Here is a 17477-nt window from a genome sequence, read left to right as displayed (position 1 = left end):
CTGGGTGGCAGCTGGAGACTCCAGCATGATCATGAGTCCTGCAACTTCCCAGACTTCTGGGTTGCCATGACATCAGTGAAAGACCATCCTCTGCTCCTATTGGCTGAAATGCTGACAAGTGGGCGTGGCCGAGGAGCACATCTGCACCCCCCCCCCCCCCGTTTCTCTCCATGAGTTTCTTGCCAGAAGGCAACTGATCAGGCGGTGCTTTTAATTATTTTCTCAAAATAAAGACAAAACAATCCCAAAATCAGCCTTTAATTAATACTTTTAATTCAGTTACTAACCATGGTTGGTAAAGGGAAATCCAATAGTAACATTCTTTGATTCTTCACATTTACATATATTTATATTTCATAAATACTCTTTTAAAAAATTATACAAAAGTACATATGCATGAAGAGGCATGATTAGCTTTCCCAAGCTTTTGGCAAATGCGATGGTTCAGAGACTATGCGCACACAGCCAGTGCGTTTTACAGTGACTAAAACATTCCTGCTTTGGAGCTGAGTAACACCTCAGACGGGCTTTACTGAGCACAGGGTGGTGTCAACCTCAGCACTAGTATGTACGGGGGCTGCTCTCTGCCGTGTCTCCTGCAGTTTCCAATGGATCTCACAGCTTGTATTTTAAATCCAGGGAATCTCAATCCTGGATATGAAGGCCCACACGTCTGCTGTTTTCCCCCCCAGACGGGATTAATTGGTTAACCTAAGCCTTCATCCAGCTAACAAGCTGCTCCATTGAAATAGTTTACAAGGCTTTTTTTTCTATTCAAACGTTTAGAAGTTTGTTAGTTATGAAATGCAACAGTTAAATAAAATACTATGTCCAACATGCTTAAGAGGTAAAAACAGTCCAAAGAATTGCATTATTAAGTCAATGAAGCGTTCAGTTGTGTTAGGTTAGCTGGAGCAAATAGAAGCAGGTGTGTGTGTGCGGCCTGCAGGTTCTAGGACTGGGAAACTCTTGTCTAAAAGGAGTAAATGTACTGTAAACATCTGCCACTTGCTGGAATGAATGAGTGTACATAAACCTAAAGGAGACATCACTGAAAAACCCTGACCGTTTCATAAAGTAATGAGAAACCTGGGGTTAGATACAGTGCTCTGATAATCAAATCTGAAAATTTCCGTGTAAACACTACTCCCAAGAGATACATGTAGGAGAAAGAGGAGGTTCAGGAAAGACAGGAAGATCTGAAGATTCCTCTTGTGAAGGATTACTGTGGTAAGAATGCAGATCACGGTTCCACTTTTCCTTAGAACAGCTTTCCCTTGCTACACTCTGTACCGGCTTCATCACATCTCTCTGTGCTTCACCCTGCTTTGGCCACAATTTCACCGCACTTGCCTGGCCATTACTCTGCCTTTTACTGCCAAGCCCCCACCTTTCAGAAGCTGAGCATCTAAGAGGAGTGCTTCTCGAATCTCCTCTCTGGCTGCAGGGCACGGTTGGGTTTTTCGGTAGATCGATTGGTTTTGGCTGGCTGGCTGGCGATAGTCTCCGTGTGGGTCTCCCCATCTCTCCACGACCCTGCGGGGGCTGGCTTTTGGCACACAGGATGGGCGCCAGCGGGCAGGGCCGCCTGGAATGGAACTACGACTGGTTGCAGAGCGAACAGAGCGATTTGGCAAACAGACAGGAAGTGCAATGTACAGAGAGCGACAGGACAACGAGGTGATTCAGAGCACACTCGATCCAGGCACCAGTGTCAAGCTTCACTTCCCCCTTGGAAATTCGTACCTGCTTACTGTTAGTTCTAAATGGACTTATTAATTTACTGTAGGGCTTTATTAATCGATTGGAGGGCAGGAAGGTGCTGGGGGGATGAACCACTCCAAGCCTATTCTGATGTATACATTCACTGTCTGCACAAACCTCATCTAGATCTGCTTTGGGCCAGTGAAAGGTCAAACACACTGTCATGTCTGCCTCGTGTCTTATCTGTGTAAGACAGGTGGCAGAATAGAGGATAGCAGTTTCACCCCATCTAACTACAACAGAGACCCCTCCCCCCCCCCATCCAGAACACATTCTGCCAATACTGGGTTTCAGAACCCCCCCACAAGATCCCCCTTTTTGTTCCAGCTGAGCTTTTAATCATTTAATGGGACAATTCATTAACACCTCATTGCTCATTTGGTAAAGATGGTGTTCAGCTCCCAGTAAGCATGAGAATGCCTTGGCGTTCAGTGGGGAACAGGCACTGTGAGCCCATGGAGCTCGTTTGGAGGATAGTATGTTCTTGTCCCAAAGGACGCCACCCAGCCCTTTCCTAAAGAAAGCCAGGGTGTCGGCTTCAACAACGTTGCGGGAGCGTCTTGTTCTAGACACCCAACACTCTTTGTGTAAAGAGGTGGCTCCTGTCCCGACTGGAGGATCCCTGTGTATCTAGTTTCAGACGCTTGTCACCTTTCCCACGGCATCATGGGATGGAAGACGTGCTTGTCTGCTGTGTGCTGACAGATTGACAAATGACACAGCCTGACCTTTGCTGCTGATGCGTACAGCAGCACGCACAGGGCTGCCTGCGCAATTAGGCCAGGATGGGGAAATAGGAAACCGCCTGCTGTGTGAAGCGTCCTTCTTTTGTGCTGCTGCGTGTGTTCGTGTTGTAACTGTCACACGTTATCGGTTTTAGCTTGGCATGCCAATGAAGATACACTTTCTCGCACGCAAGTCCCGTAGGTCCAGAACGAGGTTTGTTTCCAGTCCGGTGGACTTGCACACGCACGGAGTGGACGCACAATGACGTGTTCGCAGACGGGGGAGTGTTGCTTGGTTGTGAGAACGGTGCTGCTCAGCAGGCCTGAGTATGACCTTTGGAGTGAGCACTTTTTCTCGCCCAGTGATTCCAAATCCTGCTCTTGAGAGACCCCAGCATCTGCAGCTTTGTGCTCCAACTGGACCCTTTATAACCAGTGCTGAGTGGTGCCTGTGACTAAACTGCTTGCTGGTTTACACGGCTTTCTGCACCAAGAGGGAATGATACAGAGTGAATGACACCGTGTCAGACCCCGCCCACACAGGAAATGATAGTGGCAGACCCCGCCCACAGGGGAAATGATCACACACACACTAGGGCCAATTTTCCCAGAAGCCAATTAACCCACTATCAGGTTTTTGCACCATGGGAGGAAACCCACGCAAGTGCAGGGAGAACATACAAACTCCACCCAGATAGCATCCTAGCTCTGGAACTGAATCCAGGGCCACTGCACTGCAAGGCAGCAGTGTTAACCTCTGCACCACCATGCTGCCCTAAAACTGTCCCCTCCTCCCATTGAGAAAACTGACAGATTTCCCACTCTCTGGCTTGGAGTGTCAGACTTCTCCCCCAGCATCAGTGTCAGGCCACCCCCTTTTTACCAGCGGTTCCGTTTTGTGCTCGGTGTACATGTAACGTACCGTCTTTGTGCAAAATTGTAAACAGGATTTTTGGTTTTATCCAAGACGCTCCGACTGTATGGAGTCAGTACCACATTTGGTTTTAAACCGTGTAGCACACGGCCCTCCGCAATAAGGACACCACAAGCTTTCAACCTGCCCACACTGCTGTGCTGTCTCATTGGTATATCTCTTTTCTCACCTCTCTGTCTGAATCTGCTACTGGGTGTTTCAAGCAGGGGGAAGAATCAAGACAGTTAGGGAAAAAAAGCGCTTAAAAGCGAGATGCAGAATGGTGACGACAGGGCTGTGGGACCACAGTCACTCTTCTGCAGGTGGTGCAGTGTCTCTGTCTTGAAGGGGTCGACAAGAGGAGATCTCGAAGGAATGGTCATCTCTCCCGCACCTCTGATTGTTTCCGTTAAGTCGTTGAAAGTTCAGTTGGAACAAAAATGCAGGGGACAGTGAATCTCTAAGCATGGCTTGTGTGTGTGTGTGTGTGTGTGTGTGTGTGTGTGTGTGTGTGTGTGTGTGTGTGATGGGGGGTTCCGACACAAACTGCTCCATTCAGATTAGCGCTGTGGACAAGAAGAAGTCTCTGCAGAGACCTGGGCTTTTTAACTATAGAAACTGACAGCCCCGATCCACAGTGTCACAGACCTGCCCCTTCATAACCCTGCCCTTAGGTACAGCAGAATCACCCCCCTCCCCCCACCACCAGAATGTTTAACAACAGCTGCAGTCTGGTTTTCTCCCCCCCCTTAACTTTGGTTAAATTAACCCACTTAATTACCAGTTTTCCATCTTTATCCCCCCTTTTTACATCACACCCCTCCCTGTATCGCTGAAGTCAGTGCCCGTCTCGGTTCGGGGGGGAGAGAGAAATACTGCGGTTCATATCGTCGCACAAGACACCGCTCGGGCCGGGATGGCAGAACCTGGATGAAAAGCTTGCAAAAAAAAACACAACCTCTACGTTTAAGCCTCTTTCCACAAACAAAGACCCCCTGGGCGGCCTCGCGTCCCCCTCGAAGCGGCGTTTGACTAATAATTTGCAATGTGAGTGCTTTGTGAATGGGGCTCGGCCTCGTTATGGCCAGTGGGCGTTTTTCTGCGGCGGCGGCGCTACCTCCCCCCCCCCACCCCGAGCGCGGCACGGGGGTCCTACATCAGCCAGAGCGCGGCGGCGGCCACGAGCAGCGAGGGGAGGAGGGAGGCCCGCGCGGGCCCAGCGGGGATGGCACTGTTGAGCACCAGCCTGTAGGACACGACCTCCTCCTTGTGCCCGTCCTCCAGCGCCATGCAGCGGAAGACGCCATCTTTCAGGGGCAGGTCGGGGGTGGGCGCCAGGACGCAGGACCCCCCGTTGATGGAGCAGGGGTAGCGCTTCTGGCAGTTATCCTTCTCCCAGGTGTAGGAGGCGTGGTAGGAGCGCACGGGGCAGGGCAGCAGGATCGGACCGTCCGGGTTCACCAGGACCTCTTTGGGATCGGTGCTGGGGGCTTTCAGATCTGGGACAACCACAATCCGAGTCAGGCACCGCATTTCCTGCACAAGTTGCCATATTCAAAAACTCCGTGGAGCTACAGAAGCAACACACACTGTAATATTCCTAATTGCTTTGTCTCTAGTGGATGATGAAAATTGCTCACTAAAGCCATATAAAATGTTCAAACTTCTATGGTGTATCTATTATGAGGTGTAGGAAGACAGGCTAAAATTGACCTAAAACACTTAAAAACACCGGAGCTTATGTTGAAGGTCACACTATTCTGGACCACACTGCTTCCTCTCTGTGGTTTGTATCTTTTTGCAAGTGGATTATCCACCTCTCCATCCATCCACATCAGAAAGCCATTGGGAAAGTCACAGCCAACCTGCTGCCCATCCCAGAAACACGTGGATCAAGGTGGGACCAGGTGGAAAATCCCAAAATTCTCAGCACTTCTTCCAATTCAGGGCAGCCAGAGTCTATCCCAGCAAGCAACAGGTGCAGGTACCCCCAAGACTGGACGCCAGTCTCTCACAGGGCAACACACGCAAGCACACACACTCACACCAGGGCCAGTCTTCCCAGAAGCCAATTAACCCACCAGCCTCTCTTGGGACTATGGGAGGAAACCAGACCACCTAGAGGACACCCACACAACCACAGGGAGAACATACAAACTCCACACAGACAGCAGCCCAGGTCTGGAATCGAACCCAGGGCCCCAGCACTGTAAGGCAGTTTGATCATACCAGACTGAAATCTAAAACATAAGGATTGATTCTTTGTACCAGGCCAAAAAAAAAACAAACATCAGATTTCCGAAGTCAATGGTCCGTGACGTTAACAGGGCTGGGTGGTTGGAGAAACTGCAGAGGTCTGGCGGGAGCAGGAGCTGGGCTGTCCTTACCTGCAGAGTCCCCACACACGGAGGTGTTGGACTGGTCAAGGTTCTGGAGGATGGACCTGCAGGGAATAAAGACAGGACAACAGTCCAGTGATTCGTGGTTCGCCTGCAGGGGGCTGGACAAGCTGTCCGCCTCTTTTCCAAAACCGTATCCTTCCCCCACAGGATGCCAGCAGACACAACCCCCATACCTCCCCATGAGCCTCTCCCACCGTGTAAGCGACACACCTGGAATTGTCCTTCGCTCGTAGTTAACATTCTGACACCTCTCTTCCATTAAAAGTAAAAATGCCTACGACTCCTTTCCCCAAAGACGTCTTTTCTCATGCACTCTGCGTTCTGTAACCTGGACATGCAACTCTGGAAAAACAAAAGGCAAAATAAAAGGAGCTGTGGCTTGTTAACTGGCAGGCAGACAAATCTTCATTGGGTCCGATCAGTCGACTTGGAGTGGAGTACCGTGCTCCCAGGTACGACGGCACCCAACCCCACTGGGATTTGAACCTGCAACCCTTGCAGCAGAAGTCCTGAACCCTTACCAATACTCTGCTCTACTTTATAAGCCCCCCTATGTCGCAGACAAAAACGGTAAAAAGGCATAGCACTTCCTCTGTGTGGGAGATATTAATTGCAAGTTTAATTTAGCTCCCCTGGAGCAGCCCGGAATCCCCTGTCGTACCCGAAGCTGGAGTTGTATCCTGGGGGTATGGCGGTGCACTGGCGCCTGGCCGCGTCCCAGCCACAGTAAGGGTCCCGGGACAGTACGCACTCCCTGCAGGTGTTGCCGTAGCGCTGGCAGTCAGCCAGGGGGAGGCGCTGGACTTCCAGCGAAGTCCCCACATAGAGGTGGCCCTGTCCCGAAAAAAAGGAAGAGAAAACTCTTCACCGTCTCCCAGTGTACCCTAACCAGCAGGGGGCGCTGTGGAAGAATGCTGGGACAAAATGCACTGTACGGCTTATTGCTCAGGCAGAACACGCAGTTACCTTCTGGGAGTCGATGGCCATCAGGCTGACTGGAGCTTCGGCGGCGAACAGGGAGTACTGGGAGATGATAAAGACCTCCTCGATGGTGTGCAGAACCTTCAAAACCTTCCCCTTTCCTGAGGAAAGAAGGAAAACCCTTAGCTCCTGTCTCTTTGCCCTGCAATGAGAGCGATCTGCTGGCCACCGCCATATCCTGCACAGAGTGTCTCCTGTAACACCTCTGCTGTCAGTGCCCTAGCAGCCACCTGGCAGCGCAATCTGGCCGAGCAGGAAACAACCCTACTCCAGGCCACAGGCTTCAGGAACTAGCCCAAAAACTCGCTGAGATGCGTCACATGACTCTGATGAATAAACAGTTCTAATCTGATGCCGCAGAACCTGCAGGTGCCTCATGTACCTCTTAATCTACTGGCCTGGAATTATTCCTTCAGGCTAGCTAAGGCAAAGAGACAGAAAGGTCATTTGTATTTCACAGTTCCACAAATGTTTAATATGATTCATCTGATCATGTTATTGCGTCTGACCCTGATCTCTCACACAAGTATTCAAGAATTCCCGAAAGGTTACAAATGAGAGAAAGCCTTTTAGCTCATCAAGTTTGCAAAGTTACTGAGCTGCTGGGCTCCCATCCAGTCTACTTTCAGAGTTTCCAGGGGTAACCTTTTCAACTACCCGGCTGGGCAGCTTGTTCCACACTCCCACCACCCTCTGTGTAAAGAGGCACCTCGGTCTGCACTGCAGTTCTTTTCTACTTCCCAGCTGTTACCGGGCCCTGGTTCTGCAGCTTATCCATCTCAGAAATCCTCCAGCTTCCAAACACTGGGGTCCGTTGTGATCAATCGAGGAAAAAACTCCCCTTCACCCCGGATCTGAAAATATTTTCCGGGTGCAGCCCTCTTTAAAAACCATCAACCGTGTAATTTACACCATTAATAAAAAACACTGAGGAGCATCCAAATAATCAGAGCCCTCCCACTCAAATCATCACTAGCTAAAGCTGTGAATGTCAAACGATTTAATTTCTTGGCCACTTAACCCGATGGTCTGTTCCGATCGTTCAGTAAGCAGAAGTGTCATCTGGAGTGAGAAACAGAAGCACCCCCCAGAGACAGATCTAGCTTCACCTGCCGTAGCTAAAAACAAGTTGCTAGAATAAATGAAAAATAATTCTGAATCTAGAAGGGTTTTGGGGTGCTTTGTACAATTGTAATGAAGGATTTACAGTAGGAGCCTAGGACCAGGTTTAGTCCTAGCTTATGGATGGGCTGGTTTCCCTCCTGCTCCCCGACTCACCTGTGCCCAGGTACAGCACACTGTAGTGCTCATCGTTGACCGCCAGCACCGTGTCCGCGGCCATCTTGGTGAAGTGGTCGCTGGTCAGCAGGGCCAGGGGCTGCTTCCCCAACGGGCGGATCACATCCTCGATCTCGGGGTGGTCGCGGATCACCCCCAGGGTCTTGGCGGCCAGGCCCGAGGTCACATTCTTGAAGGCGCACTGAGAAGAGGGCCAGAGGCAGCGTGAGGGTGGACGCAGGGGGCAGGGGGCAGGCCAAGGGCATTGCAGCCCGACCTGTTATTTTCTCCTCTCCGAGTGGCTCCTACACTTACAAAGGTACAGGATCCTTTTCCAAGACTCCGGGCACATCATTCCCAACCCTCCCCCGAAGACCCCAGGCTGATCTCGGATGCATCCTCCAGTCCCGTGGCTCCGTGCCGAGCGCTTTGTAAAGGCAGGAGCCCCCGAGAGGTCAGATCAGAGGGGCCTGCATGTGATCCGGCTGCAAACCTGAGACGGGCTCCAGGGTCTCCGTCTCCTGCCACAGCTGGCGTGCAGCAGTCCTACTGTATGTGTAAGCACTGGTCCGTTTTCTCAGAGCTGCCCTGCTCAGGCTGAGCCCCTGTCTTCAGGGAGCCCTTTCTGCAGTACGGCCCTTTCTTTCACACATCTGAACTGCATCCAGCTTATCTGTCTGCATCCTTTGTGCCGAAGGGTGAAGGACACTGAATTCCTAGATTGCTGCATCCGGATTGCAGAGTATTCTCCTTGTACGTGCATCATAATGCCAGTCAACCCACTATTTCTACTAGGAATAGCGACATGGGACTGCCTTACCGTTCCGGGGCGGTGTGTCGGCAAGGGGCTGGTGTACCCCTTCAGTTTGGAGGTACCGAAAGATTGGTCGATCTCCTCAATGGAATAGGCGCAGACCACGGTGGTGTCCCTGGGACAGGAGAGGACAGGACAGGATGGAAACGGCTCCGGGAAGTGGGGGTGATCATTCAGAGAGACTGAAAGACGGCACTGTGGCTGGCGTCTCTGCACTCAAAATGATCATTCCGACTTCGGGGCGCAGGGGCTCCCCTGGCTTGTAAACCTGAAGGAGCAGGTATTCGGACACGAGCCGTTCTGGTAAATAGAAGTTTCGTGTCCCCCTGAAAAGAAGCAAAAGCTGACCATTGCTTCTGAATCTCCAGTTCTGACCTGTACCACCTCTTCCCAGCATCAGAGATGCAAATCTTGCTTTATCAGGTAGGTGAAAGTCATCAGCCCGTGCCGAACCCAAGATTTTGGCAATGGAAGGCACTCTCACTGCTTGACCAGATCGGTTTCAGTCTGATCTGAATCCATCTGATTCCAACAGCAGTTTCCATTGACAAACCTCTCCATCCATCGAGTGAATCGACTGCTGGCTTCAAGGCTCCAACTGGTTCAACCTCCAGTGATTCCTGGTCACCGACTGAGGACACCTGTGTGAAACCAGAGGGATCTGGGCTCTGCAGGACCAGGGCCTGATACCGCTGCCCTGGGCATCTTACCAGGCATTGGAGAAGATCCCGTACAGCACCCCGACTTTCTTATCCGTGCTGGTCAGCACATAGGCCTCCTTGAACCGGTTGTACTGCTGCGGGGTGCCCTCCACGCCGCACCTCACCCGCGCCTTCAGGAAGGTGGTCCAGGAGTCGGGCAGCACAGTCTTGCTGCCGCCTTCGTCCACCTGGCCAAGGACACAGAGGCAAGCAGCTCAAGGAGATTACGTTTAGACTCGGCACCGACCACTTCAGTCCCGGGTTTGGAACCGGTGGAGTTTAATGAAGAGAGAACTACTCCCAGTTCAAGCTATTGCCTGGTCTTCCTACACAGGCTTAGAGATTTTCCTTCCTACAGCTCATAGCTACAGCATGTCTCTGTAGCATCCCTTGCCCTCCTTGTTGCTTCTTGGGCATCTCCTAGAGGAGTTACCTCATGCTCCTGTTGAGGTCTGACTGGCCTGGGCACACTACTCCTGACCTGGCTTGAGTGCACTGAAACAGACACCTGCTGTCTGTGACATGTGTCAGAAGTAACTGGAGGTATTTCTATATATCCCAATACAAGCGGTAATTGTCACTCATGAGCATCCATGCATGAATGGTATTAACATAGGGTGACCATGGATGTACGTGAACTATAAACCCCGCTGTAACCCTGTTGTAATTTGGGACACTGTGGGAGATGCCTCTTGTGAGTGTCCTCTCCAAGTGTGATGAAAGGGTTTTCATGAAATGTGACTCCTTGCAGCCCAACACTCAGAGAGATCAGAGACATCTTGCTGTCTCTGCTTCATAAACCATTCATATGTGTTAAGGAGCAAAGGGGTGTGGGCTCTACCTCCTGAACTCGCCTCTGACCAGAGACCACAGAACAATACTTCAGAGGTCTCATCTCAAGCTCTGATTCAAACTCCTCTCGACCTCTCAACTCACAATTCAGCATTGAGGCTGCAGGGGTGGCTTTTTTTAAACAGGGCAGGAGAATGCTCCGCCCTCCCCCTCAACGCCAGGTGTAACTGACTGATTGCCCAGCCAATAAGAATGAGGCAACAGCTACACTGACCAATGACATCCTTCCCAGCTCCCCTGGCTGCCGTGATGATGCAGTTGCCTGCCCCGCCCTGACTGGGACTGGTCACATGTTTCCTAAGCTGCTGCTGGAGGACAGGCAGACCAGTTTACCAGGCACACTCGCCCAATCCTCGCCCTGTAGGGGTCTTCATCCGGGGTGGCCGTCCTGTTGATCTCGCTGAAGAAGAAGTAGATTTCCTCCAGGTGTCTGGGCATGGCTGGAATCACTGCTGCGCCCGCAAACTGGGGGTCTGTGTTAGAGACGTGGTGGTTTGATCAATCTCACTGCACGAGCCACAGGGGATCCCCCTCCTGGCCCTGGGGACACCCCCAAAGTGCTGCTATACAGAAGATTCACAACTTACTCAGGGGTGAGGGATTCTGAGCAATGGATAAAGCCAAATTCATGTATAGTCAAATTGTACCCTATAACCCTCATAAACACTCCCCCACACACTAATGTCTAACAGCAATTCAAGATATTAAATATAAGTATAAAAACAGTAAATAGAAGTAAATAAGATGACTGTATAGGCTCAGTAGTTAGCTCTCATAGGCAAAGTTGACAACTTTTGCAAAGAAGAAAGCAATTTTTATCAAGATTTTTGGTTTTCTGGAACTGACTGCGTACAGCTGCAAGTAAATACTGCTGCCAGTCGACTGTCCTTTCAGGTTGAGCTCTTGGTTCTCAGACAATCAAACCCTTTATTGCCCACATAGCAGAGTCAATCTGAGCTCTCTAGTTGTTTCCAGTTCCTAGATGCATCAGAATGTTGCCCATGAGCTCTTGAGCTTCATAAATAGCTGAAGATCTCCAAGGTTTGAGTAACAAAAAATAACAATAACAACCACAGGGGTTCCAATCAAGCTTCTCGGCTGCTCAATTAAGGATTGAGCCGAGTGCAGATTTCAGGTGGAATGCAAACCAGTGGGTCTGGGGATCCCCGCTACCCTGCTCTGCCTTGTAATGCTACCCTCTCTCTGCAGGGTGTACCCCGAAAACTGGGCCCTGAAGCACAGAGCCTCCTTGGGCTGGTGGGTTCATAGCCGATGTGTCAGCCCCACTCAGCCCCCGTCCCTGCCCGACCCAGAGCGATTCCTCGGAAGACTTTGGGGAGACCCGGGACAGGATCTTCGGACCCTCATGGTAAAAGTCACAGCTGAGAGGCAGCTTGAGACCTTTCAGCAGATTCGATAGCTCGTCTGTGGATTTAGCCTAGACGCCCCCGACTCTACCCCATTAAGGGGAACGGGATCTTTAGTAGGGAACACCCCCCCCCAGCAAGCGCCCCCAGGAGAAACCGGACCACGACGCAGGAGGTAATGGAAGGGTTGACAATCACCGTCCCCCCTGCAAGTCCCACATCCACCACTCACTGTGCAGCCACTTATCCTCGGATTTCAGCAGCTTCTGGGATCCGTAGGCTCTGCGGATGAAGCCGCCTTGTCTCCCGGTTGCAGACAGAGCCGAGTACAGGTTCCCCTCTGCGGGAGAGACCGGCAAAAGAGACAAAAAAAAAACAACCTTCAGCTCCCATCCTCAGACACCCCACCCAGGCGGAGCTGCAGACTGGTGACTGGAGAGCTGTCTGCATGGAGCCCCCTGATTGGCTGGCTGACTGACACAGCCTGACGCCTCTCGTCTTGCTGGGCGGGCCGGCAGCCAGACCGGAACTTGGCCCGCTGGCTGTGGACCGCCGAGAGAGAGAGATGGCGATGGCTTTAATTCGCCCCGAGACCCCACAGAGCAGCACGGGGGGTGATTTCAATCCCCAGAGGGCGCTGGAATCCTGCAAGGATCTGCAGATACTTTTCAACGAGCAACAGATCAAGACCAGCTGCACTTCTCATTGAAATAATGAGTCTCAATTATTCAATGCAATTAGTGAGATGCAAAGTTCAACCCATAGACCTGAGGTCGAGAAAAGAAGGCCTTGATAATCAGAGTGGATTATCGGGCCAGTAATCGTTCATCACAGCTAACTTGACACTTTTCACCCAGCCTGTGCTTTGTGCCACAATGGTTAGAGCTCTGGATTCTTGGCCAGAAGGCTGTGGGTTTGAATTCCAGGCGAGACACTGCTGTTGTTCGTCACCTGCATGGCCCTTAGTGAAACACCCAGCTGTGACAAGTGTCCATCGCCTTGCTGAAATGCTCCGCCTGCCTGAACGAGTGATGCACTAGGGTGGCCCTGAAGGCCCAGCCCCGCCTCTTGTTAAAACAAGACAGCGTGCCGCCGTACCTGCTGACAGGGACACCACTCTCTGCGAAGGGAACGGTGGGGAGATGTCCGCCGGCGCCATCATCTGGCCATTCGTGGTAGTGTCGCTCAGCTCGGTGTCGTTCACCTAGACAGACACGAGGAGTGTGAAGTTCGAGGAACTACAGAGTCACCGGGTCTGCTTCCCAAATCTGCCCGAGTCTGTTTGGGATGGAATGATCCATTGCTTGCATCCCAGGACGGAAAGGGGGCGGACTTTTGTGCGGAGCCCGGAAGTTGGATGATTCTGTGGAAACTTGAATTGGGTCTGCAAAACCCTGAAAGGAATTTAAAAGGCCGACCCAGGACATGTCTTCAAGGTCGTCAGTAAGGCAAGGAGCTGGAAACACAAGTGGGAATTGTGGGAATTATGCTTAGGGTCCTAAATGACGGACAACAGGAGACACATGTTTGCACAGGGGATTGTGGGAGACTGCAAACAGCTTCCAGGTCATGTGGTTGTCTGGCCCTGTGGGAGCCATGAGAAAAAGACAGGTGCATTCTTTGGTTATTCATCTACCAGCTGCCAGAATGAACGTCACCTTTTCATTCAGACTCACTCCTGTATTCTTCCGTCTCCCTATAAAAGAGGCATGAGCTCTCCGCTCTGAAGGCGGCTCAACAGGAAACACTTACCATCAGCCAACACTTGGGGGAGCCAGCGTTCGTCCCGCACACCACAAGGCTGTCGTTGACCCTCTGAATGACGGTGATGAAGTTCTCACACTGCTCCTGGCGAGCACAAAAGGAACACAGCAAGGCATGAACCTATCTCGCTCACTCACCACCGAAAATCAAAGTATAAAGGGCCTAATGACATAGAGAAGCTCTCCTCCACAGCCACAAACAGGAACTAAAAGTGTAAAATATAATCAGCCCTTAAAATAGTTCATTGAGGAGAGGAAGTCCAGAAACCTCACCAATGCACAGCAGTCAGGAACAAGCTGCTTTCTGGCCCATGTCAGAATTACACAATGCAATCCGTTCTGCAGCCTGGCCTGGATTGCTCCTTTACAGCACACACACGCCTCTAGATCAACCCCCCTGCAGTTCAGCATTACTGAATTCACAAGTGACGCCACACTTCCTGGTTTCAGTCCCAGCCCGGCGCTCCAACAGAAGGGAACGCTGCGATTACTGTACACCTCCGACACGGTCGGGCTCCGGATCCTTTCCTCTCGGATAATGAGGCGCCTGTGCTATTCGGGCGGCCGAGCGTTTACGGCATTGGCAGGGATGATCCCAGGAAAGCAGCTCCAGATGGCCGGCACGCCCACGTACCTTCAGCACAGTGGGTTTCCCGAGACACGCTTCCTTCGCATTCTCGTCTAGAGTCACCAGGATCTGGAGGAGGACACAGTACAGGATTGGCACAGAGCAGCTCCTTATGGCACCACGGCTACAGCTTCACCACGACATGCGTCCCACACATTCTGTACTGCAGCTCCATCAAACTGCAGTCCAGCTCATCAACCTTCAGCCACGGTTCTCCCAGAACTGACTGTTTCAGCCAGCTTCTGATGTCTTAATAAGATAAGATCACTTTATTGGCCATATAAACTTTCTTGCATTCGGAATTTGTCTTTTCACATACGCCAGCTAGCTCTCCATGAGACACACAGACAGGGAGAGAGAAGCTGGGGGTCAGAGCGCAGGGTCAGCCATTTATACGGCGCCCCTGGAGCAGCTGGGGTTAATAATCTTTTCTAATATAGCAATTTTCTCGTCCTCTCCTCAAAACGCTTTACAGGTCATGGGGATCCCCTCCACCCCCACCAGTGTGCAGCCCCACCTGGATGATGCGCCAGTCCTCTCCCCACACACCAGCTCTCAGTGGGGAGGAGAGCAGAGTGATGGAGCCAGTTCAGAGACGGGGATTATTAGGAGGCCATGATTGGTAAAGGCCAGGGGGAAATCTGGCCACGACACCTTGATATTGTCAAAAATGGGAAATGCCTCCAGAAAAAAAACAGTTCTTTCAACGCTACTTTTCAGGTGTATTCCAGAGCGAATCCACCCCCCCATGTCCTGCCAGGCTATATCCCGTGTCGCAATGCCGCCCCCTCTCGCCGAGAGTCTGTAACTGCACCCTCTGGGTCTTTACCTTTGGGTCTTTCGCCCTCAGGTCCGTGAAGTTCAGCGCATAGACGACCGCTTGGCCCCCGATGTAGATGACGTCACTGCCATCCTGATGGAGAACCGTCGTGTAGTTCTCCGGTTTGGGGAAAATAAATCGACCGGGCTCTACAAAACACGTTAACGTGCGTTTACATGAGACAAAAAAAAACAGTGTAAATGCTTTAAGGACTCGGTTTCTATCATGCTGTACCACGATTAATAAAAGTTTAAAATTACTGAGGGTGCGACTCATATTTTGTTATGGTATCTTCAATAACTGCAGCAGGAAAAGTTTAATCAGGCACAAACACCCAATAAACGAGTTAGAATCATAGAAGAAAACATTTTCATTTGGAGAATGTCTCAACAGCGTGCGGGCAGAGATGGAGCGCAGCGATCTGCCGCAGACAGCGGGGGCCGACTCTGCAACAGGACGAGCTGCCAGCAGCGAGCAGCAGAGGGCGCGGTCGGAGCCGGGAGCTGTCCGAGGTGCTGAATGTCCGGCGGCTTCTCTCTGAGCAGCCGAGTCGCTACCAGGGTTTGAATTAGCAAGGCCGCCAGCTTGGCAGACTCGCAAACTCGGAAAGCTGCTGTTGATCAGCGCCTTTGAGAATACTGATGAGGCCGTGATTCCCGAGAATACCAGCTAGATCCGCGTTTGAGCGACAAACCAGTTCGCACGGGCATCACCCTGTTCCGTTCACCGCAGACGTTCAATATCCCGCAAGGCGAAATCAAGAAACGCACGAGTACATATCTCCTAACCTTCAAAACAAGGGCTCTGTCTTAATATGCATCTTGTAAGGGTCTGGAATGGGTGGAAATACGTCACCAGCGGCGGCAAGAGAGGCACGTGTCTGGAATGCTTTCACTCGGGGATCGGTTGGGTTGGGGGGGGGGGGGAAGGGGGATGCTGGGACGTGGTCTCGGACAGTGCGGAATTTTCCGCCGGACACCTCCCCCCCCCCCACCCTCGCGTTCTCCCATTTGCCGCGCGAGGGGCGAGTCGCGGTTCGCGGGCGCCGCGGGCCTCCCCTCCGCTCGCGCCGCAGTCCCCGCCGGCCTCGTCCGGCTCCGGCTCCGGCACCCGCATTGCAGGTCCGCAGCGCCAGCCGGCGTCGCCCTCAGGAAACAGCCTCTTCTACACCGACCGCGCGGTGGGGGGGGGGGGAGTGAACGTAATTCGCCCCACTTAAACATAATTCTATCCTCAGAGAAGCGCGTTTTTTTTTTTGCAGATGCAGAGAAAGTGCGGCCACTGCAGACCCCGAGTTCTGGTCGTCCCGTCACACCCCCACAGCAAACACAGTCTGTTTCCATGGCGACCCTTCCTCTTCACTTTGACAGCCGACCCCCCCCTCCCAGTTCGCCGCTATTTGAATCCCACGCGCTTGTCGTTAGGACAATGACCGAGATGTGACTTTTATGCGGCGATTTTCCTTCACAGATTTAAAAATCCCGTCGCGTTTAACTGTTGCGTGTCGCTGAATCTTGCGGGGGGGGGGGGGGGGGAGGGGTTATGGGCACGTTGTGCACTGCGCCAAAAACTCTGCTCGGAGATACCTGTCCGAGTGCCAATACAACAGCGCTGACGCACAGCGCTAGGAGTAACACTGCTGAGAATATGCGTTTTCTTGCGTGAGAATATTCATTCGTTCGCCTCTTCCCGACGGGAGGAGAGCTTGCTGGCACTGAGCTAGAGACCTGTCCCACCTCAGCAAGAGGAAATATGCGTGACCTTTCCCACGTCCGGTTGGGTCCAGCCCGACCTTTTTCAGCCGCGGTCAGTTAAAAGCCCCCAAAGCAATACGGGATGTAAGAACGGGTTGTTTTCACAGAAGAGGAAATCGATGATGATGATGAGCGCTGGTGGTGCCGCGCGCTGCAGGAAGCCCCAGCACAGCCGAAGCGTGTCTCGCGGCCAGAAGCCAGAAATCCTGGTGCATCGCCGCGAGCCCCGGGGGAGCGCGCTCGCGCTCTTCTTGCGTTGATCGATAGCTTCCCCCCCACCTCCTCTCTCTCTCCACTCAACCCCGCAGACCGATGGAAAACACGCGTGACGGCGACTCGGAGAACAAGACAAGCCCTCGCTCGTGTACGAAGGCGCTTTCGCGGTGGGCGGCCGCGAGAATGACCGCCGTGAAAATGACCGCTGCGCGTCGCCTTACCTTGCAGGACGAACTGGAGCCGGGGCTGCTTCTCAGGAGCCCAGCAACAGGCCAGGGAAAGAAGCGCGCCCAGCAGGGCGAAAGTCCGCATCCTTCCTTTCGTGTTCGTGCTCACGGCTGCCCGCTCGGATAGCGCCCCTCTCGCCGCGGGATAGGACGGCTGTCGTCTGCCTCTGCTGCTCTGCTGGACCGCGCCGAGCCTGACCCGCCCACGGACTGTACTCTGCACCCTCTGTCGGCTACACGTCCCTCCTGCTCCTTTTAGCTCCGTCTGAGAG

General features: G+C 52.4%; 1 protein-coding gene across 1 annotated transcript; it reads right to left on the bottom strand.

Moving 5' to 3' along the window:
* Positions 1–253: 253 nt before the first annotated feature.
* On the bottom strand, positions 254–17437 carry LOC148815284 (semaphorin-7A). The gene is made up of 14 exons (XM_088905171.1): positions 17200–17437; positions 15018–15157; positions 14195–14257; positions 13550–13645; positions 12896–13001; positions 12030–12137; positions 10764–10903; positions 9588–9766; positions 8884–8992; positions 8064–8265; positions 6771–6886; positions 6466–6638; positions 5790–5845; positions 254–4901 (listed from the first exon to the last, which is right to left on the bottom strand). Exons 1-14 carry the CDS (start codon positions 17288–17290, stop codon positions 4555–4557), a joined length of 1926 nt encoding a protein of 641 aa, XP_088761297.1. The 5' UTR covers positions 17291–17437; the 3' UTR covers positions 254–4554.
* Positions 17438–17477: the final 40 nt, after the last annotated feature.

The sequence above is a fragment of the Atractosteus spatula genome, chromosome 25 (genome assembly GCF_055471065.1).
Source record: "Atractosteus spatula isolate fAtrSpa1 chromosome 25, fAtrSpa1.hap1, whole genome shotgun sequence".
In the NCBI taxonomy this organism is placed as follows: Eukaryota; Metazoa; Chordata; class Actinopteri; order Semionotiformes; family Lepisosteidae; genus Atractosteus; species Atractosteus spatula.
This window is presented reverse-complemented; position numbering and strand designations above follow the sequence as displayed.